General features: G+C 51.3%; 1 protein-coding gene across 4 annotated transcripts in view; it reads left to right on the forward strand.

Moving 5' to 3' along the window:
- PTK2 (protein tyrosine kinase 2) overlaps positions 1-23215 on the forward strand; it is a 222223-nt gene that overhangs the window by 131613 nt on the left and 67395 nt on the right. For 2 of the 4 annotated variants that reach the window (XM_032873471.1, XM_032873469.1), the window contains 5 exons: positions 2251-2281; positions 4779-4831; positions 14650-14667; positions 20645-20701; positions 22182-22202. In XM_032873471.1, the coding sequence (XP_032729362.1) occupies positions 2251-2281; positions 4779-4831; positions 14650-14667; positions 20645-20701; positions 22182-22202 (180 nt within the window). Of the gene's footprint in view, positions 1-2250; positions 2282-4778; positions 4832-13650; positions 13735-14649; positions 14668-20644; positions 20702-22181; positions 22203-23215 lie in introns of all 4 variants that reach the window. The other 2 variants (XM_032873472.1, XM_032873467.1) reach the window with 2 other exon arrangements.

A 23215-nucleotide genomic window follows, 5' to 3' on the forward strand; every position in this document is an offset into this window, starting at 1 on the left:
TGTGATCAGTAACTTCCCCGCTTCCTGAAAACGTACTCTCAGGATGCTCGTTGGTAACCAGCTCATTTACAGCCCTCTTTCTGCCCCTGCCCAGCCGCTTAGGAGGTCTCTGGTAACCAAGTGTTTATGAACGGCTCTCTTTTCTCTCCAGGGAAGTAGACATTGCGACAAAGAGTGCAGACAGCTAGCGGCCACGCTGATGTGTCACGGGCAAGGCCGTTACTAACTGGCAGTGGTGGGTATGGGCAAGACGTGGTCGGAGTGTTCATGGTGGTCAGCTAATGATAGGATTTTCTAGTGACTCCACATTTGGGCTTCACGACTCGGTTATTTTGCTTGAAATGTGGATGTCAGGAAGTCAGAGCCAGGCCATGTGGGTGGGATTGTGGTGGCATATGGGGTGTCACACGGTAGTGGTCTGGGTTCTGCGCTAGTCATGCCTCCCCACTGTCCCTGCCGACCGGACAGTCCGACTTCTGTTTCATAGGTAAACTGTCGTTCAGAAAGTCACTCACACGGGGTCCAAGGCTCATTGACTTCTCAGTTACCAAGCGGTGGTCTGAGAAGCTTCTGAGCGCCGGGAGCGCTGCGGGGTGTTAGAGCCGCCTGTGTGCAGGTTAAGTCCGACCTTCGAGTGCTCTGATCCTGGAAGTGCCCGGAATGAGGCAGAAGTGCAGTGGCACTGCCAGAGCCACCCTGGGGGCTGCAGGAAGGGCTCCCCGGAGCTCATGCTGTGCTCGAATGGAGCTTGCCTTTTTTTTTTTTTTTAAATATTATATCATTTATTTATTTATTTTTAATTTTAGTTAACATACAGTGCAATATTGGTTTCCGGAATAGAATTCAGTGAATCGTCTCTTGCATAAAACACCCAGTGCTCGTCATAACAAGTGCTCTCCCTAATCCCCACTGCCCCTCTAGTCCGTCCCCCACTGAACTGAGCTTGGAGAAACAGGGGGATGGTCTTTCTACAGGAAGGAAGAGCTTCTCTTGGGGGTTGGAATGTGCAGGCAGCATGGTGTGCTCGGGGAAGTACAGACTGCAGTCACCGGGGACCAGGGGACAGTGCAGAACAAGACTGGGGAGACAGGACAAAGGTGACTTCTGGGGTCGGAGAGCTCTTGGCACTGAGTTCTAGGGCGAGTGCAAGGAGCAGACCTGCAGACAGCGGTCGTGATGGCACTGGGTGACGCTAACGGCTGCCTGGGCAGGCGTCAGAGAGGTGGGTAGTAGGGTGGCAGCACCCGAAGACGGAGGCGGGCCGCTGTCCTGTACCAGCAGAATGAAGCAGTGCTTAGTGGGTCATGCAGATACACTTACATTTCTTCTCACTACCCGTCGAGGGGGGCGTCTGTCTGGCTCAAGTCAGCAGAGCATGCGACTCTCAACCTCAGGGTTCTGAGTTCGAGTCCTGCATTAAGTGTAGACACTACTTAAACATAAAATCTTAAAGCCAATGAGAGACATGAAATTTTAACTAAGGGAATGACTTGATGGGTTTGTATCAGGGGAAGATTGTCCTAGTAGTAATTTAGCTCGGGGATGGATTAGAGGAGGGGATTGGTTAGGTGCCTGTGAGATTTATACGGATTGAAGATACTACCTGGGGGCTCTGTGCTTCCTGCTTCTGGAAGGAGGGTGGGGAGAGCATGCCTCTGTCAACCACCAGACAGAGTCCTGGGCTTCTCTGGGGTGAGAGCAGCAGGAGCCCCTGCTGGGAACCAGGAGTCCAGCCCGTGACGGGTGGGAGGTGACCCCCTCCCCGGGTCACGTGCTACAGGTGGGCTTCCTTCCCGCGTGGCTCGGTGCCTCTGTCCCTCTGCCTCCATCCCGGGGGTTTGTTTTCCTCGTATTCGTGCTTCCCTAGACGGGTCTCAGGGTTGATCCTACTGAGCGTTGTTATCAAAGGACAAATGGCCCGCCCTTTGCTGTAAAGGAATGTTGACTTTGAGCAGAAGAGGTCCTTCATTTTACAGGATCTCCTGGGAGGTACGTGTCCACCCACCTAGCCCCTCAGGGCTGCGCTGTGATTGGGCAGTACCGTCCGCACAGTGTGCGCCTCTGGTCAGTTCACATGCATTGTAAACACTGAAAATGACGCGCGGAGCCTAAGATACATGGTATAATTTCCTTATTAAAACGTTATTCATAAATTCTCAACTAAGACTTACTTGTTCTCTGATTGCTACACATAGTCTTTTCAAAAGAAATGGGAATCTCATTTTTCTCTCTCTCTCTCTCTTTTTCCAGAAGGTGAACGGGCTTTGCCATCGATACCAAAGTAAGTGCCGCCTTGTGCATTTTGTTACTTAGTCGTGTTGGAAACTGTCAAGCAATCACCATGCTTTATTTCCCATTTGCCTGAATCACCAAATTTCTCTGTATATGACTAGGGAGGTAGAAAATAAGTATTTCCAGGAAGAAGTCAAATCAGTTGTAAATCGTGTTATGTATTTAGGGTTAACCAGAAGTGTAAGATGACTTTCCCCATACCTTAAGTTCACTGGGTGGCCAGAGGACCGTCCCAGTGACAGTACCAGGGAGGCCTGTTGATGGTTTATACTCAGCATTCACCTTTGTAAGAACCTGAGAACTGGTGCCATTCTGGCCATTTTACAAGTGAGAAAAGTAAACAAGTAATTTAAGTTCATTTCTTAAGTTGTTTGTATCACAAATTTCGTAGTAGATGTGTTGATCTGTAAGATTAAAAAGAATTGAGCAGTGATGCCGGAAGAACTTATTTAGTAACTTCTCTGGGGTCAGCCAGTGTGTGAGGGACCGGGCACCAAATGAAAGTTAAACTTGGGCAGTGCGGACACCTGGGTAAGTAAGCATCACAGCCCAGTGCCGAGTGCTCCGGGCCCAGAACAGCTTCACGACTCCTGCAGGCGTTGCTGGAGCTCTGTAGGTACAGGCCAGCATCCTTGGGCCTGCGGGCGGGACCCGACCTCTGGTCCTCCCGGCCCCTCTGGGCTTGCTTCACCACCACTCCTGCCCTTCCTGGCTCTGCTGAACTTCTTTAGTTGCCAGAGTAAACGCCCCTTTTCTGTGCCTCCAGGCTCTTCGCTCCCAGGCCTCTCGGCTCCGGTGTCTGTAAACTCACCTGGCCCTGCTCTGCTTTCCAGGCTCTAGAAACTTCCCATGATCGTCCAGTCCTGGAGGGCACCCCCGTGTGCTTCCCCATAACACCCTGCCGGAGGACTTCCCACACTTGCAGAACTGCCTTTTTGCTCATCCATGCCCCTGGGGCCCCGTGGTCAGCCAGGGTCATGTGGCATCACAGACCTGACTGGGGAGTGTCTGGTGTGTGAGGGGTGCCCCATAGCTGTGTGGGCGGGGGAGGGATGGGCCAAAGCAGCTCACTTTCAGCTCTCAGGAAGCGTGTTTCCCAAACTCAGTAATGTTAAATAGATATTCATTAGTGTCCCACATTAGGCCAGAAACTTAAGCCCAGAATATCTTCAACTGCAGGAAATCTGTGAGAGACGACTTTGAGGATTAAAACATGCAGAATCGTAAACCCAGGTACGGAAGTGGATGGAGAGTATAGTAGGTCAGAAGTGACAATAGACACTAGAAACACCGAATAAAGAAGCAAACTTTGAAAGGGTGACATGGCCACAGATCATAGAGCAGCAGGTGCTGTGGTGGCCGTTGGTGGTAGGCGGTGCTGGGCAGGCTGAGTGGCCGCAGTCCCCGGAGACCGCGGGCTGCGGAGTGTGGAGGCGGCTGGCCTGGCCTGCTCTCGGGAGCGCGCACCCGGACTTCCCGGTGCGCCCGGTTCGGGGAGTTGCGGGCGTCTGGTGGTGGCCGTGGAGCTGGAGCTACTGACGTGTCCCGCTGCAGCTCTGGTCCAGCCTCAGAGATCGTGAGATCGCGGATACGCAGAGAACTCCGTAAAAGGAGCCGGGTCCCATGGCTCTGTGCTGAGATGCCTGACCACAGAGGCCCCATGACCACGTACGGGATGTTCCTGCTCTCGAGGGGTCTGCTCTCGGTCCCCTATTTCCCAGGGTCCATTCTATGTGCTAGAACCATTTCCTGTTTGGCGTTTCTGTAGTGCATGCTTAAGGATCTGGAAGGAGTCTTCCATGAAAATGTCAGATGCTGCTCGCTCTGGTATCTCAAGAGTCTGGGGTTCCTTTACTTTCTCTGTGTTTTGTGCTTTCCAAAAGTTTAAAACGGAACTACAGTAATGTATTTTAAATGTCGCTAAGACTTTTGGCTGAAATTTTACTTTAAGTGGTGAATATGTAAAACACACTTGTTGTGGGGCCATTGAATGAAACAAGTAACCAGATACACGAGGCTTACTTGTTTTCGGTCTGTAAATAATGAGAACAAGTATCAGTGTCCTGCCTGCCCTTTGCATACTATGAACTGAAAAAGGACCAGGGACCCTCCAGTGTCTCACATTACGTTTTAGAGTGTGATTCCAGCTCTGGGTGTCTCTTCCCTCTGCTTCGTAAGCGCGGGCCAGTCCCCTGCAGGCTCGCATTGCAGTGTAAAGCTTGACCGGACCCACGTACCCCGTGGCGCGGAGTGGAGGTGTAGGGCGGAAAGTGCTGGCACGAGTGGCTTTCTCAGAGCTGCTCAGCGTTCCTCCAGTTGCCTGTCGTGATTTCTGACTTCTAGAACAGTACCGCGGCCTGGTTATTTTAAGTGCCTCGGGTAGTAACGCTTCATCTTAAAAACAATCCTCGGAAGTGGGTGGTCTCCATGAGAAACAGCGTGGTCCCGACTCTAGGCGCTCACGGCTTTGCTCCTCTCTGTTTCAGGCCGGCCAACAGCGAGAAGCAAGGCGTGCGGACACATGCGGTCTCCGTGTCAGGTGAGAAGGCTCCCCTGGGAAGCCCCAGCCGGCCAGCTGCCCCGCGGAAACGTTCACAGTGCTGTAGCCGGAGGGGGCTCTCGGTTGTGATGGCTCTTTCTAGAATAGCTTAGAAGCTAAGCAGTCTGATGACCCAAAGCTCCCGAATTTTAACGTCATTAAACAGGTTTAAATGTGGTTCACAGGTTTGCCCTAGAGAAGACGTGTATGTGTAATACTGGATTTCTTCCCAGACCGTATAGAATTGCGAGTTTCGCTTCAGTTGTGATGCCATGTTGATCCTGTTCAGAGCTAACGCTCTCACTCTGGAGCCTGCCGCTCTAATGGATCTTTGCAACCTAGAATGTAACAGTGTGTACTTGGTGTATTTATTGTTGTTCTGAGTTCAAGAAATGCAAAATGTTTTTCAGTGGTTTCTGTTTCTCAGTTAACATCAAGTCGTGTTTGAATATTGCTTTTCTAAGAGATATAGTTAAGATACTGGCACAGGCAGTATGTTAACTATTTTTTGCTGGGGTCATGAGTATGGTGTGCTTTCCTTCGTATGTTTTCAAAAAATATATGCCATTTTCCCCCATTGAATAATGTGGGAAATGAGGAAAGCGGGAACGGGAAGCATCTTCTGTGGACCCAAGTTTGGTGTCTTTTATACGTCCACGCAGACATGCATGTGTGTGCACACGTGAATACAACATGCAGACACACATATGTGTGCACACATGTACACACATGCACACACGCACATCTACAGTCCAGTCTGAGCTCTGTGCTACGTTTCTACAACAGCAGCTTCCCAATAACTCGTGTCTAATAATGTGACTCAGAAGAAACCTAATTCCTATTCTTTTGATTTCCCTTGAGTTAACTTGTTCTGAAATTAGTTTTATGCTTTTGCCAGGTCGGTGACTGCATTCCTCCCTCGTGTTCCAGCATCCAAATGTAATTGCTTGTTTTTTACTGGGCACAAACACCCCACAACACTCTCTCACGAAGTGTTCGTGCCCAGCTCTATACACTTGGCAAAGACTCTAGTGACGAGCTGTGGGACAGACGTGCCAGAGCTCTGCGGTCACTCCCTGACGAGCTGGAGAGCATTCTGGGTACTCAAGCTGGGGCCCTGGCCGGTGTCCGATGTCTGGTGGGCTGTGGGCTTGCCAGCACGTTCTGGAAGAATAGTCCTTTGTGCTGGCATGCTGCCTTCATGGGTGTGCTCTCCCAACCCAGCCGTGGGGCTGGGGCACCATGGGGCAGGCGTAAACCAGGCCCTCAGGGAGTTTGTGATCCATTTGGACAGACAGAAGCTGCCCTGGCTAAAGTGGTGAGCGTGGCAGAGGATTCACTCCCTGAGCAGGCCTGGGTCCTGCGGAGAGGATGGCGGGCGCCCTGGGATGACCCACAGTGTGCCGTGTAGAACAGGTGAGATCGGGGCCAGCTGTGCAGCTCTCAGAGCTCCACGCCGTCATGCTGTGGGCCGCGAGCAGGTGCACCAGCCCCATGGGGGCCAGTGTGCTCCCCAGCCCATGCTGAAGCGAGAGCAGGGGTGCCCTGTTGGGTGTGTCGCGACTGCGGCCCAGAGGAGGTCTTCAGAAACCCTTCACATCCGTTCCTTCTGTTCTCCTGGACCCCCTAATCTGTGTCCTCCCCGCTTCAGGCTTTGAACTTCAGAGTTTTTAGCAGCTGACATCCTCGAACATCGGGGCTTTACCTCTCTCTGCCACCCACCCTTTCCCGTCCTGCCTTCATTGTCCCTAGCTATCCCCATAGCCGCGGGTCTGACCGCGGTCCCTTCTCCAGGTTAATTGATCGCATTGCCATCCTGTGTATATAATTTAAATAGGCAACTGTCTGGTCAGAGACTTGCAGTTCGAATTTACAGTTGGACAAAGTTTACGTCCCTGAACTTAGCCCTCAGAGCTGCCCCCTGCCAACACACACGTTGTTTTCCAGCCTCTTCTACCCACCCTCTCACAGCAGTCGGTGAGCTTGCTTGAGCTGTCCTGTTGGCCGGGACCCGTGTCACTGTCTTCCCATTCTTACAGTGACACTCTAACGTGCTTGTCACTGTGGTCATTTACCACTGCAGGCGAAGGAGAGTACTTGGGGTTCAGGGGACCTTTAGCGACCACGCCAGTGGCTCTGGAGTGCTCCGCACCCCAGTCATCCCATCATTGCCTACTCCCTTCAGTGAACTGGGCTGACAGGTGTGGGTATTTATGTCCCCACAGAGACCGTAAAACCTAACATCCAGCCCACCAGGAGCCTGCCCACGCTAACCCGGAAGCTGTTACACTGATACCCAGAAAGCCGGTACTGTTTCTAACCCCGGGGGTTTCTTTACCGAGCAGCGTGGAGACCTGTACCACGTGGGGGTGGCTCTGGCCCCCGAGGGGGAGAACCCGCTGCCCCGGGCCTGCAGACTGGGGTCTGCTTCCCCTGCAGCGAGCCCGCTCTCTTTGTCCTGGCTCCCGGGTGGAGCTGCAGTCCCGTGACGTGCCGGCCGCGAGCGCGTGCCTCTCTGTCTCGCCCTGTCTCGTGGAGCCCCTCGCGAGCCCTGCGAGATGGGTGTTAGTGCAGTTCGACACTCTCCACTTTGCATGAGTTCAGTCAGCAAGTGCCGTGCGCTGGCCGCGTGCAGGCACCGTGCTGAGGGCGGGGTATGACGGCCAGAGCAAGGCCACGTCCCTGCCGTTACGCAGTTGGCATTCTGTGGAGGAGACAGACCAGAGACACTGGATTAACACCTAACAGGTGAACCGAGCGCAGCAAGGGGGGAGGCTTTTGAAAACTATAGTCAGGGGGCGCCTGGCTGCCTCATTCGGTGGAGTGTGCGACTCTAGATCTTGGGGTCATGAGTTCCGGCCACCCCGGGAGTAGAGACTATGTAAATAAATAACACGTTTTACGAGATCCTAGAATTGTGGTCAAGGGAATATCTCTGAGCAGGTAACGTGGGCGCCGCTAGCTGAGTGAAGTGAGAGTTGCAGCCGAGGTGGCAGAGATCGGGGAGAGGGGCCAGGAGATGCGGCAGGTCTAGCAGCTTGGCCGGGTCGCGCACAGCAGGGAGGGGGCAGGGCTCTCCTTAGTAAGTATTCAGAACGGCTTCAGGGCATTAAACCCTTCACATGCCTTAGATATGATCTATGACAGCCTTACAGGGCCTTTTACCTCCCTCTTTCACAGATCTGAGGAAAGAAATTCAGAAAGTAAACAGATGTGTTACTGTCGCCCTTGAAACGATTGCAACTGGGGCATTATTGCCCCCTAGGCAGTGTTCTCCTTCAGCGCCGGTGTAGAGGGGTTCCCTTGGGTACAGGTGGAGAAGCCATTGGAAGGTGGAGAAAGTGGAACTTGTCTGACTGCCCTGTTTCGGGAAAGTTCTTACCTAATCTTCAGACCAGATTCAGATATCACCGCCACCTAGAAGCCTTCCCGACTACTCCAGACTCCTTCCCCAGAGTATTCTAGCCCACTGTGCATCCTTCTGTTATGAAAAGTCTTTAGACCGATGTGATCAATTTAGAAACCGTCTTGTCCACAAGATCACAGCCGCATCATAAGCAAAGACTGTTCTAGTTGTCTGCTTATTGACGGGACCTCAGTACTTAGTAACTGTGTTTGAGTGAGTCAGTGGATGCCTGAGCAAGGTGTGGAGACAGCCCAGGACTTAGAAATGCAATTCCAGGACCGGGAGCGGAAGGAAGAAAGGCAGGACACTGGGAGCTCGCAGGCGTGTCAGAATCCTCGGCTCTCTCTCGGATGACGGCCTGTGAGCTCATCACTGCGAGTGGTTCTGGAGTGTTTGGGTGAGGAGCGAGGACGCCTGCCAAGAGGGAGAATGAAGATCTAGATAACTGAAGGCATTTTCAGCTCTGGGTGGATCCCTGGTTGGGAAATGGAGCAGAATCCTGACTTCGCGAGAGGAGGTACCAGGCTCTCATTCTTGTTTCCTTGCAAAGAAATGTCAGTCCTTGGTCATCTTCATTAAGACCACAGCTGTATGGTGACGATACGGAGAGATTGCCTTTGAAGTCTAGGCAAAGTTTCCCTGTGAAAATAGACGTAACATTGAAAGATTTAAAGAGTAACAGCACAGTTCCCTGGACACATGATTCCAAGGGCCTAAAGTAATTTTTTTTAGCCTTGTAAGTTCTTGGAGACATGTGTGTATTATAGAGCAGCTCAGTTAGGACCGAGAGCCCAGTGCTTGCAGGAAGGGGCTGCGAGCATGGCAGGGAGGGGGGTGGCCTGCATCCCTGTCGAGGCTTGAGCCGGGAGAGAGAGAGAGGAGAGAGAGAGAGAGAGAGAGTGTATGTGTGTGTGCGTGCGTGCGCACGCAAATGCTCCAGGAACACAGGGCAGTGAATAAAGCTGAATTTTAAATGTTTTGAAGGTATAAACTCTGGTCTTTTGTTTGGTTGGTTTTTGAGTTTTAGGGTTTTCTTGGTTTGTTTTTTAAACCTTACTGTGACCAGAAGTACAGGGCCGCACGTAGTGATGGTGCCGCCGCAGTATGACCAGGGCTCTGGTTGACCGTTTCGATTGCATGAAGTGGGATCAGAGGTTGTAGAAGGTTTTTCTCTTTTACATCTCTGCCATGAAAGCGGACGTGGTGATCTTCTTCTGTCTGGTTTGATCGTTTCTGCTGAGCCCTGTGTGACAGCACTTTTTCAGTATTTGTTGCAATTTAGAAAATTTTAACTTCGGAACAGATTTTTTGGTTTAGTTGTTAATCGTGCATCATCATTTCCTTTATGGCTTTTAGGTTTTTCGAGTTAGTGACTAAAAATTATTCTAAACTAAAAGTATTTTTTTTTTTAAGATTTTATTTATTTGACAGAGATCACAAGCAGGCAGAGCAGCAGGCAGAGAGAGGTGGGGAAGCAGGCTCCCTGCAGAACAGAGAGCCCGATGCGGGGCTCGATCCCAGGACCCTGGGATCATGACCTGAGCCGAAGGCAAAGGCTTTAACCCACTGAGCCTCCTAGGCGCCCCTGTACACAGGTATTTATATACAAACGGGGCCCAGAGATGATGCCTGCCATGTTCACGTGCATTATCTTGTTTAAACCTCCAGACACTCTTCCTGGTGCTGTTCCCACTTTACAGGTGAGGAGCTTAAGACTCAAGAGGTGAGGTGGCCTGGCCCGGCTCACATAGTAAGTACTAGAAAGCCTGATAGAAACTCACGCCTTGAACTCAACAGCCCGCTGCCTTTACCTTAGACCACTCCGAATCATTCAGAAGCTTAGTGACTTTCCTTTGTGGAAGGAGGACTGGTTTGGAACAGTTTGAGTGTGATTGCATTGTGGTCTGTCCCCCCATTTGTCCAGAATAGCACAGTACTGCCTCATTTCTGACGCTCTTCTGTTCAAATTCAAAAGCCTGCCCTATACTCGGGTTTGAAAGGGTTTCTTTTGTCCGGTTTGCCTGCTAGCTTCAATTCTCACGGCTCTGGTTTACAGCGTAGTCCTGTCTATTGCTGAAAGCTTGATTTTAACACTAGCTTTTGGGAATTTTTTTTAAGTATCCTAACAGAGTATTAGCACTCATTATGTGCAGAGTTGATTTTTATAATTTACGTGCTCTGTGATGTAACTTAATCAAATCGATGGTGCTGAGTATACTTAATTACAGGAAGTGTAAGTGTTGGGTGTTACTGGCTTGTTCCTAGTAGCTGGCTTACTAGAAGCTCTGATTTCGGCGATCACAAGTAGGCTCTATAATCCGTCTCCTGTTAGGAGAGACATTCAGCCGTCAAGAGGGTCACAGTGGTTTCTCCCTGGGTGTGGTCAGGGTGGCTGATGGCCGTGGCAGCCCTCTGTGCTGGCTTCCCTCCGCCTCCTTCACCAGGGCACTGGAACTCTGCCTCTGCTGAGACCGGGCTGCCCAACCACCTGCCTCTCCCCTTTCTGGCTTCTCACGGGATTGAGAAAAATACTCTGGAGTCACATGGGCACTGAGATGGCTAGACCATGCATTCTAAAGTAGTCTCCAGAGCTAAACTGGCTTCCTAGTCCTGAGTCTTGAGTTGGCCTTGACCCCTGGGCTGCAGACGTCTAGAGAGACACGTGGAGGCCCCCTGCGGGAGCAGCTGAGACCCCTCCCGGAAGGAAAAGCCCACAGGAAACACAGAGCAACAAGTACGACCGCAGACTCAACGGCCTGTTCACTTTTCCACACTTTCCAGGCCACACGCCTGTTACCTCAGCCCCGTGCACCTGTTTCCACCTTCACCTGGTCACCTCCACTAGTAAGCAGCATCGCTGCGCTTTATCTGTTGAAGACATTGTGTCGCCTACGCTGTTGTCCCCATACTCTGGGTCCAGCTAGGGACACGTCTGTGACGCTGTGCTGATGTGCTCCCCCCGGGCTCCTGCATTTCTGTATTCCCCGTGGGCCATGGGCCGTTTACTAGGATCAAGGGAAGTTGGATCAGATTCAGGCTCAGCGGCTTGTTGGGTTGTTTAGAAGAAACACCCCATGTGGCTCGCTCTCGCCAGGACCTGCAGGCCGACCAGTCGCCTGGGTCAGTGTCCGAGCAAGCGCTCTAAACCTCCCGTGAGCACCGCACCCGAGGCCTTTGCGCCCGTGGCTTCGCCGGCCTGGATTCTGTTGGGCCGCAAGGTGGCCGCCCGTGACGTCTGCCACGTCTTTACCTCGTTAGCTGTCGTCCTTGCAAAAACAGCTTTTCCTCACAGCTCCTCGTTCACCCCGGGACATGCTTCCTACGGGAAAGATGAGAGAACTGCCCTCTTCATTTCCTTTATTCTCCAGTTCTCTAAAATGATGTGGCGCTTCCCTGGCTGGGTCTTGTTCTTCTGTGCTCTCGTTTTCCGAGCAGCGTTACGGATCCGTGCACTTTGGCCTCATTTGGGGCTGCTGCTCTGCTTGTGTAACTAAAGACAAGCAGGAAGGAGGTGCTGATCCCCTCCCACGGATGCCCGGGGCGCCAGCTCCTTGAGAGGCTTCCTGTGTCACCCCCCGCCCTTCACCTGTGTGTCATCCACAGCATCTCCCCTGAGCCTCTGGTCACCTCCCTACCAGCCCTGGCCCCCGCCCTGGGGGCACCGCCGCCCTCAAAGCCAGGACCGTGGCTTCCCCTCAGAGCCCTTGTCGCACGAGGCCTGGAGGAGAACTCTGTACTCGGGTCAGTTTAGAAATAAGAGAAGCGATGGAGAATGGGACTAGCTCACACTTACGCAGCGGCTGCCCCGTGCCAGGTGCCCGGGGAACCCCACGGGGTGCTCGCCGCCGCTCCCTACAGAGGAAGCCGCTGTCGCTGCCTCCCTTCACCAATGAAACAAGTTCATAACTTTTTCAAGGTCAAAGAACGAGTAGGGGAGCCAGTATTTCAAGTCAAATATGTGTACTTTGATTATTTTATGTTTCCATAATTCCACACCTAGAGAATGGGTTTAAAACAGTAAAATGAAGTTTCTCCTGTTCCTTACTTGGACTCACTATATTTTGGCTCCCTTGTCTTCGCTCAGTTTTTTCCCCTTTGGGCTGTTTGATGGGACTTGCGGGCGTGGTGTACCCCTTTACTGACAAATGTTCCGACATGTATTTCCTAAGACCAGAGACATCCTCTCACACGATCACAAGGTAATTATCGAAATCAGGACACTGACGGAATGCTGTCCCCTTTCCCGCCGTCTGGGTTCCCGTCTCACCCATCACATCCCCTGGACCTCTTGCCCCTGCTCTCATCCTCAGCCCCAGGCCCAGGCCCACCCGGGCACATGCAGGCTTAGCGCCAGGCCTCCGTTCTTAACCAACAGCCACAGGGAGCTGTGCTCTCCCGATGGCGACAGAGGGTGAAACCCCCCGTAACAGGGTCGGGGCCACAGTGCAGCATCTGAAATATCACTACGTGGTCTGTTTCTGTTCCTCTTGCTTCCGTTCCTAGCACGCTGACACCGTCTGTAAGTCCCTGCCATCAGTGGGTCCCGGCCCTGCTCTCCCTGAAGTCCTTTCTCGAGGGGACCCCCCTGGGATGCCGTTAAATGTCGCGTGTCTTCTGTGTCCCATGTTCTTAGCGCTGCGTGTTCAGGAGCTGAAGTCCCCTGTTCTGACTTCAGTCTGACAGACGCCCTCTCTGCCCCATGCCACACTGTGGTTGTTGCTTCTCTGCGCTACTGCGCTGCTGCGCTGGGCTTCTGGCAGGCTGGGCTGCCCCCGGGCGTCTGGGGCAGAGATGCTGTCGCAGTGTGCAGTTCGTGAGAGACCGTGCTAGGGGCCACGGGGCTTTGCAGGCTGCACATTCAGACGCCTCATCGCTGGTTTGTACGTTAAAGTCATTTATTTAGGGTGTCCCTGGAGGTCTGTGAGCCTGTGTCTTTGTTGATGATTTGGGGGAAATTGCTCATGAAACTCACAGATCACGATGTGCTAGTTTCTGGCAGTTTTTCCTTGTGGTTGAATGTCCACAGGATTCTTGAATTATTTATTTTTTTTTTTTTTTTTTTGGTCTTGTTTCAGTTTGTTTCAGTTTTGTTATTTGTAAAAATGTCTGTACTACCTTTACTTGGCTGGCTCTGCAGAGCTGGGAGACTCGTGTGTCTGGCTAAGAGTTTCTGTATCTAGTGCTAATCTTGGCTAAAAGAGGAACTCGTATTTTGAAATATTAGTATGCTTTTTAAAACTCAAGTCAAATCAGAGTAAGAAATAAAGTGAGCCAGTAGTCCAATGAAAGCATTGCAAGTTTGTATTTGCTTTTATAGAGCTGCCTTAAAATGTAATGTAAGTTTTCTTTTGTATTTTCGTATGAAATAATGTGTTTCTATTTTTCTCTTTCTTCCTCTTGCCTCTTTATAAAGGAGTCAGTCCCCGCCAGCATAAAGTTAAGAAAGCTAGGCGCTTTCTCCCTTTGGTCTTCTGTTCCCATGAGCCTTCTCCTACCGGTACTGCACTCGCTCGCGTCGGCTCCCACTAACCCTGCCCGGGCCGCGGGCCTAACCGGACGCTTGTATATTGTCCTGAGCTGAGTGTGCCTTAACCGGGGCTCAGTGTACACGCTCGGGGCTGCCCAGCAGCCTCTCGGGACTGCCCTCCGAGAGAAGACATTCTGTTTGCCTGTTTGCTGGTTTTCAAATGCATGACAGGGCGAGGCGTGGCTTCCTGGTTTATGTGGGGGGCCAGCAGGTACCTCGGTCTACACTGCGGGTGTCCTAAAGCAGCATGCCGCAGAGTGAAGGATGGTCCGAGGGGCCCCGGCTGCTTGTCGTGCTTCGCTGGCAGGCACTCGGGGGCGCTGCAGAGCCGAGGTCCCCAGGCCACTTGCATCGTTTCTTGGGAAGCAAAGGTTATTTGTAATGATCGGAACAGGAATTTCTCCAAACACTGCATAAATTCAAGTGGAAACTTGGCTCGTCATTCTGCTTCTGTGCTGGGCCTGGCCTGGGGCTCCCTGGGGGAGGCTAGCCTTCACCAAACGTGGGGATGACTGCTTATCTTCATTTTTATCTGACAGGATGCAAATCTCCTTTGAGGGGGTACAGGCTAGTTTTAGCAGTTAACTCTGAGAGCCTCTCAGATTAATTCTGCTCAATGTGGTCGGGACCAGCTTTACAGAACGGCTGTGGAACTCTGTATGACGTGTGGACAGCTGGAAACGGCGTGATGCCCTTACGCCAAGTAAACACACTCACTACTGCAGTCGCTCTCTCATCTTTAGAATTAGACCTGGGGGGAGATTTTTTGTTTTCCTTGTGCTTTGACTTACTTGTCTTTTTAATAGTGTGTCTCCCTCTCTCCCCTCCCTGCCCTCCTTCCTACCCCACCTCCCCCCTTTCTTTGCATGCTACCTGGATCTGCAGATGAAATTAGTGGGGACGGTAATATTTATTTTCACATTCGTGTTTCTAATATGAGAATTATTTATTCATAAATATGGTTTGGTATGTAATGAAAGGCAAAATGTGGTTTTGATCCAGCAAAACAAATACAAAAAAATGATGATGTGAACAAATGATCTCTTAAAACTTGGCTTTGTCAGTTTCTCTGTCATGTCTCAGTGGTAAATTTGAGTTGGGTTGTATTTACACATAGTGAATTTTCTAGATTTTATCATTAGAACTTTAGATTTCTAGAACAGTTGTCAGAACAGCACTAGTCAACAAGATTAGTCAGACGTAAAAGCTGTAAATGATAGAAATCCATAGAACATTTCCAAAGTATGGGGTGTGTGTGTGTGTGTGTGTGTGTGTGTGTGTATTTATTTATTTATATCATAATTCTTAGTTTGGGAGTGGGTAGTAGAAAGGAAGGGACAAAAAATGATTTTTTAAGAATCACACAAACTAGAGAGATATCAGCAGCAGTGATAAGGACGGTTCTCTAAGCGGTGGAGGGTAGCTCTTAAAAAACGAGAAATTTGAAAGTCACATGTTGTGTTTTATGTTGCCCACTTCATGTGCTGCCTGCATGAAACTCTGTACTCTTTACACTAAACTCAGATGGGGGGGAGGGTTGCATTTTTCCTCATGCTTAAAGGAAAGAATGCTTTTCCTGAAGATTTCCCGTGTTGTTTTCACGGTAGGATTGGTAACTCGAGTAGTGAAAGATGTTTACTAAACATGACTTTGGGAAGGTGCATGTGATCCCCGGGACGGACAGTGTGGAGACCCCTCCTGGGTAGTTACCCGCCAGTCAGTGACCGCTGCTGGTACGGAGCCCCCTGTGCACAGGCTTGGGACTCCGGGTGCTGGCCTTGCTGCAGAGCCCGAGCAGGGACTGGTGAGCCCGTGGTGGGGAGACTCCCGAGGCCGAGGCCGCTGCAGGACGCGTGGTCAGGAGGGAGACTCCAGCCTCCTGCTGCCCCCACGGCCCCATCACATCACCGGCAGCCCAGCTGAGGGGTCCTGAGCAGATTGCTTCATCTCGTGCGTCTTCATCCGTGAAAGGTCTCATGGTTGTTGTGAGGATTACCATGAAAGCCCGAGAATTTGAACAAACGTTTGCAAACAGGTGGTTATTCCCACATGCTCTAAGCATTGAAACCATTTTCCCACGGTGGCCTTTCCCAGTTCTGTCAGTCAGATGGGGCAAGTGTTTCTGCCCCCATTTTGCAGATGAACGAACTGAGCTTTAAGGCATTAGCCGCTTGCTCTAGGCCGGGGGTCCACAGACAGAGGCCTGTGGGCGAAATACAGCCCGCCTCTGGTTTTCGTATTGCCCTGGGGCAGAGAATGATTATTACTTTTCTTAACGATTGGGGAAAAATCAAAAGAACAGTATTTGTGGCATCGAAACTCTGTGAAATTCCCATGTCAGGGTCCACATGGGAGCGCAGTCACACACAGCTGTGCGCAGGGGGCTGCTCAGAGTTGGACGGGAGCGGCAGGGATGGTGACCGGTAGGGTCGGAAAGACCTGCTGTCCGAGCTGTGACAGCGATCAGCTGCCGACCCTGGTCTGGCTCATAAAGAGCACAGGGGGCCCCTCCCGGCTCCCCAGAAGAGAGCTCCCCTGCCAGGATGTCTGGGCCGGCGGCATGTGGCGGTGACCGGCAGGGGGGTCGCCCGGAGGTGCCCGAGAAGTCTTGTCTCTGCCTCAGCATTGCTCTGTGGGAGTCGGCATTGGCCGACTCCGACTCCCTGAGGGAGGACAGCGGGGGAGCAGGGTCGTAGCGTGGCAGGTGTCTGAGCCGGGGCCCAAGCACCCCCCGGGGCAAGGGGCCCCATTTTGTGGCAGGTGAGTAGAGGAGGTGTGGCAGAAGCACAGCAGCTCCCCGTCTTCTGTGGGAGGGCGAGCAGACCTCCCTACTCGAGAGATATGGACCCGAGGGCTTCTGCGAGCTGTACGGGCAGGCGCTCCAGCCTCAGGCGGGGCGACAGAACAGGAGACGCGGTCACCGGGCCACTGTGCCAGTGTCTCCCTGGCCGTGTGCCTCAGCCAGTTTACTTTGCTCTGAAACGGAGAGCCTGGCCCTCTTCCCTCCTGATTTCTGAGCTGTCAGTTTCTGTCCTTTTTACATGTCCTCCTCTCGTTCTGATTTCACCGCATGTCGTGACACCCAGCCTTTCAGATCATCATGTCGTTCGAGGTTTTAGGAGTCTCCACTTTCAAAGTGTTTGTTTTGAAATACTCGGTTCCCGGACCGGGTACCCTGAAGCGGTCTCCCAAAGACACCGGCCCCCATCTCGTGAACATCCCTAGGGCAGAGCTGTGCCGCGTCGGGGGTGTGGGAGGCCCCCAGAATATCCCTAGAGGAACATCTCGTAGTCTCACAGCGTAGGGTGTCCGGTCTCACGAACAAAAGTCCCCAGGGGCACCAGGCTGCTTAGTTGGTGGAGCATGCGACTCGTGATCTCGGGGTTGTGAGTTCGAGCTCCACGTCACGGGTAGAGAGGACTTAGAAGACAAGAGTCCCTATAAACGTTATGGCGGGTGACTCGGGATGAGGCTGTGCCCGAGTGCTGCTCAGAATCCCGGCCCCCTCCCAATGGGCACTGAGACCTTGAGGGCTCACGGGTGCCCTGGGAGCCTCAGTTTCCTGTCTGCAAGGCGGGCTGACGGCAGCAGACCCACGTCAGCGGAGAAGCGCTCACAGCTGCCCGCGGGGTCGGTGGCCTGGTGCTGTCCCGATACCGCCGCTGCCGTCATCTGTACGCCAATCTGCCTTCCCTTATTGGTGCCCAGGTTTGGAAGCTGTTTCCTTTTGTTGTGTCTCTTTCCCCTGTATCGTGGGGTGCAGGCAGTTTCAGGCTGGGCTCCGGTTTTTCAGGCCCTAAAGTGTCTTCACATCTCTCTCCTGTCAGGATCGTAAAACCCTCTCATCCTAAAAACCAGGAAAGGAAAACAGAACCGAATCAGTATCAAGAATTCTTGGAGAACTCGGCCAAGTACTGCAGCTCAAGAGCTGCTGTGCAGGTTCCAGTGACACTTTTTTAGGTCTCTGGCCCTCCAGTGACAGTGGCTCTGCTCTGTAAGACCAGCCCCCGGGGGACACAAGCACTGGTGGCCGCAGGAGACGTTCCCTAGTCCTGTTACACCACAATACACGTGCGCATGCCCCTGAGGTCACCCTGAGTCACTCCCAGACCGCTTTGATGTCCCCGAAGGTTTCCTGTAGACTCACATAGCATTGAGGGAGAATTACAGCCACTTCCTTGTGATCGTGTAACTGATGAAAGCGTCTGCACCTTGATTTTTCCCGAATCAGTTTTGCATGCTCGCCTGGTACCTGTTAGCCGTTTGTTTTATGGCTTCAGCGTTGCTGCAGGTGGGCATTTCAAGTGAGGCTTTTCTAAAAAGAGGCCGTCCCCAAAGCCACTGCAGTCACACCAGGAGGGCTGACCGAGAGTCTCCACGGGCAGGAACCCGCCCACTGCCAGGTTCCTCCCGCGGAGCCCTCAGGAGCAGCAGAACCACGAGGAGCCACGATTTTGTGACCAGCTCTCCTGCGCGGGTCCACACCTCGACTTGTACGTATCTCCCGTAATCCTCATAACAACCCTGCACGGCGCATACGTGTTCCCATTGTCCACCTGAGGACACGGCTGCAGCACAGACAGGTGAGGGGACCTCTCGGCAGGGCGCAGGCCGTCCCGAGCCCCGCAGCTCCGCCCCACCCGGGCTGCTCGGCCCCGCACAGGCCGCGCCTCGTCCTTGCCTCGGCTGTGGTCCCCTCGCCTCGGGATTGCGGTGAAGTCCTCCTCTGTTCAGCCAGCACCGCCCCCCCGCGCCGGGCCCCATGTTCCCTGCGGAGAAGGGCTCTGGTCCCTGGTTCTCCATCTGGAGCGGGACAGACAGTGGGCCAGGGACCAAAGACTGCCAGCCGGTTGGTGACGGGGACTGAAGAAAGTAAAGCAGCATGATGAACAGTGATAGGGGATGGGGGCAGGTCAGTGGGAGGCAAAGTCTCTGGCTGGGTGACATTCTGGCCCAAACCAGAGTCGGCTGAGCGCGCCGGAGCCCAGCACGTGGCAAGTCCTGGGCGAGAGGCAGCTCTGGCAGCTTCGTGCCCTCCTCCCCCGTCAGGCAGGCAGTACCCACAGCCATGCGCTGCTGACTGCTCCGGGCCTCTCCCGAGGAGAGCCAGGAGGCGGGGCCGGGGTTGGTGAAGCACCTCTGGGAACAGGGCCGCGGGGGAGCCGGCAGGGGCCGGGGGTCTGGCAGCTGTCACGGCCGGGTCAGCCGCCGCCCCGGGCTCACCCGCTGTGTGTGGCCTCTGCAGGTGTGTGCTTCGTAGGAAAGAAGGCAGGGAGGGTAGCATGTGTTGCTTGTGGAAATTCTGCCTTTGTCAGCTCTCTGAAGGGAGGGCCTCGATGACAGAACAGAGACAAGACCATGCGTAGATGCCACGTGTGTGCAGTGTTGCTTCTCTCGCCTCAGCTGCTTGTGCACATCCCTCCTGCTTGGTCCATCCTTTCTCAGGGTGCCTTAGTGGCTCCCGTCATCCCAGACGCCATTTCCCACGGTCCTTCCTAAGCCTGCACGGAGGCAAAGCCAGAGGCTGGAACATGCCAGTTCGCTGAGAACAGGATAGGAGGGAGAAACAGAAACAAAAGAATGTAAGGTTTGGGTAGATTGAATGTTTCTCTTTAATCCTGCAAGCAGAGTTCCTTAGAACATGTGAGAATGATAGAGATGATCTGCCTCCCACGTAGGACTTGGGAATAGTTTACACTTCCTGAGTGCTTTACGGACGACTGGCTCGTTGACTGTGTTCTGCCCGCTGGATTTGTGTCTTATTTCAATCACTGCTAATTAAGAACTAAATTCTTCCAGTAACTCTGAGGTCTGATCTCAATCATTACCATGGCAATATGTGGGACGGCTGATATCCTAAAGAATGTGGCCTGTATATATTCTCTCTTTTCTGTAATTTTAATACCTGAGTGAAGTAGTAAGAGCAGCACAGAAGGAAGAACATTTAGCTTTCGATGTTTCTGGGGTTAACGTGGATGCTTGGGCAGATTTTCTCTGTGAAGAGCTGTCCTCAAAGATAGTTCTGGAAGCACTACTCCTCCTTTCCCGGCCCAGCAGCTTAAACTCGCAGCGCAACGCAGGAAGAGGAAAGCAGGCGCAGCCGTGCTCCCGGTGGGTCCGAGCGAGGGCTCTTCTCCTCGGATGCGCTTCCAGTGCCGGTGTGCACGCGGATTTCTAAGTCACCGTGTTACCAAAGGGAATAGTGGAACCAAGTCCTTGACTTCCCCTCCAAACGGAACTCATTGTAACATGCCATTTCTTCTCATTTCATTCTTCTTGTTGGATTTCACCCTTTTGGCATTAACACGAACTCTTCGGATGCCTGAGTGCAGGGTGACAGGAGATCATCCCTGGGCTGCTTCCACCCAGAGCAAACAAAATCTGTCACCCGCTTACTCTCCGCAGCAGTCAGGCCATCATTTTTGTTTTCCGAGAGGCCAGAGTCAGATTCTGTTGTAGAGTCTAGTTATGAGCAAAGTCAGGTTTTCAGTCTCTGAAGCACTTGTCCTGTTCAGAGCGACCCCAGGAGAGGCAGGGTGGGTTTCAACACGGGCTTGGTGCGAGGCAGAGTTTTGCAGTCGGAACGGATGTGGGGCTTCGAGTCCTGGACGTAGAAGCTCCACGTCTTTCTCACAAGGGCCTTCCGTGCCAGCACCGTGTGTTCCCAAGAGACAAGTCTGTGTGTTACAACAGACGCACCGTGACGTCACCCGTATTTCCATAGATGACTCAGGCGTGAGCAGAAGTGGAGGAATAGGGTCTTGAGAATATGTCCCCATAGCGTGGCATTCGGGTGGCTCATTTTGCCTTTTCTGATTCTATCAAAGGCCAGGAAGTCAGTATTTACCCTCTTCCAACATATCTGCTTCCTTTCCTGCAGAGACGGATGATTATGCTGAGATCATAGACGAAGAAGACACCTACACCATACCCTCGAGTAAGTAGGCTTCTGATTTTGTTCTCGCCCGGATTTGACCGCATTGAACTTCTAAAGATCTCACATTTAGAAGTTTTAGATATTGTTTTTAAGCTATCTTTAATCGTTCACTGAGTGCACGACAGAAATGTGCTCCTCTCCCTTTAGAATTCTTTCAGCCTCGGCCGAGTCCGAGGTCAGAACCTAACGCTCAGATACCTGTAGTAAGTGTGCTTAGTTACAGGGTTTTCGTAATTTGTTTCCTGACTCTGTAATACAGCCTTTACTGGTGACAAAACTTCCTCTCTGTAGACGATTGTATTGTTTAAAGTCAAATAAATATATATACACACATGTCTGTTCGCTTCTTGGAATACGCACAGTCAGTGAATTGCGTTTTGTTGGAAATTTTGTCCTGCACTGCCCTTGAGCTTCCTGCCTCCAGCGCACAGTCCCCGCAGCTTGGGCTGGGAGGTGTGCAGAGAGGGAGGCTTCGGGCATTCCCTTCCCGCTGCCTGGAAATGCCCGCGCTCCGCTTCTCTCTGGTGTGTGGGGCTTCTCGACGCAGGAGAACCCGGGAGCCCCAGATCTCATGTTGGAGGATGTGGTCCCAGATCTTGAATTGCAGACACACTTGAAACGTCATTCACATTAACAAAAAAAATGTCTTGGGGGCGCCTGGCTGGCTCTGTCAGTAGAGCATGTGACCCTTGATCTTGGAGTCGAGAGTTCAAGCCCCACGTATGGCATAGAGTTTACTTTAAAAAATTTCTTTTTTTAAATTTTGAAAATATATTCTAAACCTCCCTCCAAAAGAGGCGCAGTTATGAGTCTGCATACAGCCCCAGGGGCCTTAATAATTGAACATCTGATGTCCCGATTCCAGTAGAGCTGGACATACCTGAAAAATACATGTTCCAGGCGTTTTATTTACCCTGTTGTGTGACTGTTTTAAAAGATGCTCTCATTTAGATTAACTGTGCACGTTGAAGAGGCGCTCCCAGCATCAGGCCTGCGCTATCCCGGGGGCGCCCTGTGTCCCCCTGTAAGAGCTCTGGTATCAGAGAGTGGTTCGAAACAGAAGGAAGCGCTGAAACGTGGGTGTTTTGGCTTGCACAGCAACATGGAACATGTTGAAATTTGGGTTAGCCGTTTAGTCATTCATACATCCCTGCAGCCTGTCCAAATTTGCATCCGTGTGCTTGCTATTGAGTGTTGAGTAGTAAAGCTCCAGGCCCCACAAAAATGGGTTACGGGGCAGGAATTTACGACCGGAGGTTGAAAAGCATTGTTGTCATCACATCGAGATAATTTAAGGAGATTCAGAGTGTGCGTGTGTCTAGTCTTCTTCTTTTTTTTTTTTAAACTGATGTTTGTGGTTAAAATACTTAGCGAAGTAAATGTTGAAATATACTCTCAGAGTTTGTTGTTGTTAACCTAATTGCTATTAGTTATTTCTAAGCAAGGTCTTCAATTTTTTTCTCCCTTGATTGCAATACAGAAAGCTATGGAATAGATGAAGGTAACAGGACTCCTTTAAAATAACTGCATTTGCTTGCCAATTGCAACCTGTGGAATGACGTGGGATGTTTCAGTTTTCAGTTAACTTTTATCTTTCAACTACTTTCCATCGGTTTATTTGTGCTGTTAAACCAATGGAACTACTAGCTAAAGTGATTTTAAAGAGGAAAAGAGCCGTCTAAAATTTGGATTGGACCTTTCTGCACAGTTTATAATTTGGTAAGCCAGGGAGAGACTTTGGAACCATTTGGCTATCATTTTGTTCCACACTAGTGGAACGTGCACCGTGTTGGTCGTGCAGCTGGGTGGCTGCCGCAGGAAATCAGAACTCCACGCCGTTAATCGGATTAGAGTCAGTTGATGAGGTTTCTAGTCGGTGTTTACTTCCATGCGCCTCAGCAGCCTACTAAACAGTTGGTTTCATATGAAATCACAACAACTTAATACATTAATTTGAGGCAAATGCTCTCAAAATGTAAAATACTTATAATTTATAATGTTGTATGTTCAACCTTGATTCCAAGTCACCTGATTTTGAAATTAGTTTTTGGAAGCGACCTCTTTAAACTCTTTTAGCTCTGTGAATAATATAGATAGGATCATAAGAAAGTGGAAAACTCTTAAACTTTTAAAACATAAAGTTTCTCATGACACAGTTTTTCTGTTGCCTCCATATTTTCAAACTTCAGTTATTTGTTAAATAATTGCTTTAAATAACTGTGTTTTTTAGCCTTTCATATATTAATACCTAAACTAATAGCACTGATTACTTAAGCATATAATTTACTACTTTGGAGAAACTGCTTAGAAAACTATCAGACAGATAAAAACTAAATCGACATTAAAAAATATGGAAAAAATCTACCTTTAATAGAACTTACATGGTTTTGGTAGTTCACGCGATGCGGTAACAGTTTGTGTAATTCCTTTTAAGATACCGTTTAAGAGAATTCCACTCCGTTTAAAGCATTTTCATAGACTGACGTGCCGCCAGTGCGATCTGTACTCATGGAT

This window comes from Lontra canadensis, unplaced genomic scaffold (genome assembly GCF_010015895.1).
Source record: "Lontra canadensis isolate GAN:19392208 unplaced genomic scaffold, GSC_riverotter_1.0 scaffold49, whole genome shotgun sequence".
NCBI classification, from domain to species: Eukaryota; Metazoa; Chordata; class Mammalia; order Carnivora; family Mustelidae; genus Lontra; species Lontra canadensis.